The 2,858-nt window shown below is 50.1% G+C and overlaps 1 protein-coding gene across 1 annotated transcript in view; it reads right to left on the bottom strand.

Moving 5' to 3' along the window:
* Window positions 1-2,858, bottom strand: part of AURANDRAFT_68110 (hypothetical protein) — a gene marked incomplete at both ends in the record, with an annotated part of 4,605 nt that overhangs the window by 549 nt on the left and 1,198 nt on the right. The window contains 3 exons of the mRNA XM_009043724.1: window positions 92-1,745; window positions 1,775-1,970; window positions 2,110-2,790. Coding sequence (XP_009041972.1) covers window positions 92-1,745; window positions 1,775-1,970; window positions 2,110-2,790 — 2,531 coding nt within the window. The remainder of the gene's footprint in view (window positions 1-91; window positions 1,746-1,774; window positions 1,971-2,109; window positions 2,791-2,858) is intronic.

Genomic DNA, 2,858 nt, shown 5'->3' with positions numbered 1-2,858 from the left:
TAATATAGGCTTGCTAGGTGTGACTGGCGATACGCTGGCGATTAAGGTCGCAGGGCGAATTTGGCAGAATTCTTCTCCAGGTTGTTTGAACCAGCGAAACAGTGCGGTGATAGAACCACGGGCATCGTAGAACCTTTTAGTAGCAGCTTCGGCGAGGGCATCGAAAATAGCATGGCGATGAATCTGGGCTTGCTCTCGCGAACCACCAGTCAAGGGCAGGTCGCCGGCTAAGTGGTTGACCGAGAAGTCAAGGCTCTGGGCATCACATCGCTGTTCTGTGTCTATGAACAATTCCAAAAGGGCGGTTGCAAGTCTCTCGGACGTGCAGCTGGTCACATTGCACAGATTGTGAGTGAGACCTCCGGAGCTCTCCAAACTAGAGGTCAGCCAAAGTGCGTACACCGCGACGGCCTGCGACCAGTCTCGTGGTGCCTGCTCTGGAGCAAATGAGCTCGCCTCAGCTGTGCTACGTTGTACACAAACACCATCTTTTGAGGGTTCCTGAAGGTTACATGCGCTTAAAATTGGATGAGTATTGACATCCAAGGCCTTCGGTTGGAATACTGAACAGTGTCTTGTAGCAGCGATGCTCTGTCTGAGGGTGTGATCAACCAGACGATCCACCACAGTCTCTAGCAACCTGGAAAGAACCAAACTATTACCAGGTGTCTCATTATCGGGTGTCGGCGTGGCCTCATCATGGAGAGTTTGGGCATCGTAATCGAAGGGCAGTAGAACAGAAAGCCGATGCTCAGCTTGGGGTAGAACTCGTGCGACGTTGGCCTCCTCATTAAAATCATTTGCTCTCACCGTGTGCAAAATCGATGATGAGAAGTCGTGGCGAGCGAGAGGTGTCGACGCATCCGGGTCAACGGGGTCCAAGGACGATTTCATGATGCTAAGGGACGAACGTACCCCCCTCCTCTGCGATATTTCGGCTTCAAATGGTATTTGGGGGGACACAGGTATTTGGGGATCTGGACCAGGACTATATTCAGGTGGAATTGAGGGTTGGCAAATGTGAAATGCACCAGGTGGTTGTGTTATCCCACCGGGCATAAATGCGACTTCTTCGACGTCGTAACCGCGTAGCAGGCTAGGATCATAGCATGATGTAGGGGAGTTGATGCCGCCCTGTTCGCCCAGCAAGGGAATGTTTGATATTGCCATTGTACCGCGATCAATGACGCGGTCTGGTTCATCGCGTCTCTGAACTACAGACTCTATGCACAATTCAACATCCTGGATGAAATCATATGAAACCAACGAGCGGGAGAAGTTCAGATGTGAATGGGCGGCGAAAAAAGACGTACTTGCATCAGCATATTGCCATAATTCCAGTCGACCAAAAGCAAATTTTGGGAGCTCGGCAGCCTCAATCCGATTATACACAGCGCGGTGGTAGTGAAGATCCACGTGAATGGTCTTGCGACGGAAATATTCAAAGAAAAATGCAGCTGGTAACACTTTCTCGCGCATGGTACATTTTTTCGCAGCCACCACGTCGGTGGGTGCCCGTATAACACCGGCTAATTCATTCGTCCGAGACGCAAACGAATCAGCGTATATGGATATTTTGTCACTGATTGAGCGATTCAGATCAAAGGAGTCCGCATGATCTTCTACAGGTCTTAAAGCGGGCATTGCGCTAGTAAAGGAATGGCTGTCGAACTTTTCATTATTATTGATCTTACCTTTACGAAGCCATGATGGCACTAGATCTAAGCATTCAATGTGATCATAGCCTAGTGAATTAAGGCATCCTGCAAGAAACGCTGCGCGACCAGGTGCATCCTTTTTTGGTGCAGGAGACTTGGGCTGCTCTTTGGCAGGCTGAACAATGCCTTCACACGCTTGGACCTCCCGTTGAAGCCCTCCTCGCATTGACTCCAAAGCAGCTCTTCGGTCCTTGGCGTCGATAGCCGCAGCTGTCTGATTCTGTTCTTTTCCATCAAGACTGCCCCCTTTTTCTAAAGATGTTCGGGGTGCCAGATGGTCTGCGGAGTTTAAATCTAAAAATTCAGTTGATTCATCAGGACAGCAAGCGGGAAATGAATTTTTCCTAAAATCTTCGCTTCTGCGTTTCTCTCTGTTCGGACATGCTACGACCGCGATCGAACGTGAGCGTGCTATATCATCTTGTATCCACTCATTTGAGCGTTGGGTAGTTCCAGAGGAATCAGGCAATAGACAGCCATTTCCACGACGCGCAAAATCTCTTCCCAGGACATCGACCTTCATGCCTGACATGTTATTTTGAGGTGTCGACAGCTGTTCAGCGACTGGACTGTCGTCGATCGAGGCAGAGTGCAGAAGAGCAATTACAAGAGGATCACGAACAAAACGTGCAGGGAGTGCAACGTCAATATCACCATCATCATACATGATATCATATGCAGAAACCCCGCCACACACACCGACTACATGACCTAGGAACCACGCACGACCCCGGCCAAATTGTGCTTCAACACGGTCGCCAACAACATGAGATACTCGTCCTGTTGCTGTCAGTCGTTCACTATTTGTTTTGGCTGGACGCAGGGTAGTGATGCCGCTAGCCCCGATTGACATGTCGCGCTCGCATTCAACCAGGCCTGGTGTATCCCGATCCATGCTGATGAAATCTGTTGATTTTGAATGTGTTGACGAACTCACCTCCGCACGTTGGTCCGCAAGCAGTACATTTGCAGAAAATAGAAGCGTTCGGTCATGGCTAGAAGCGTCGGACGGAACATTATGTGCCACATAAACTATGTCCGGGGACAGCCCATGGCCACCGAGTGGCTCATTCTGAATGGGCTGCGTCGTTATGAGAGGAAGAGTGGTTTTTGTTGAGGTCAAACCCGCAATCGACGGCG

This window comes from Aureococcus anophagefferens (genome assembly GCF_000186865.1).
Source record: "Aureococcus anophagefferens unplaced genomic scaffold AURANscaffold_65, whole genome shotgun sequence".
In the NCBI taxonomy this organism is placed as follows: Eukaryota; class Pelagophyceae; order Pelagomonadales; family Pelagomonadaceae; genus Aureococcus; species Aureococcus anophagefferens.
Note: the sequence above shows the minus strand (reverse complement) of the source record. Positions and strands in the feature narration are given on the sequence as shown.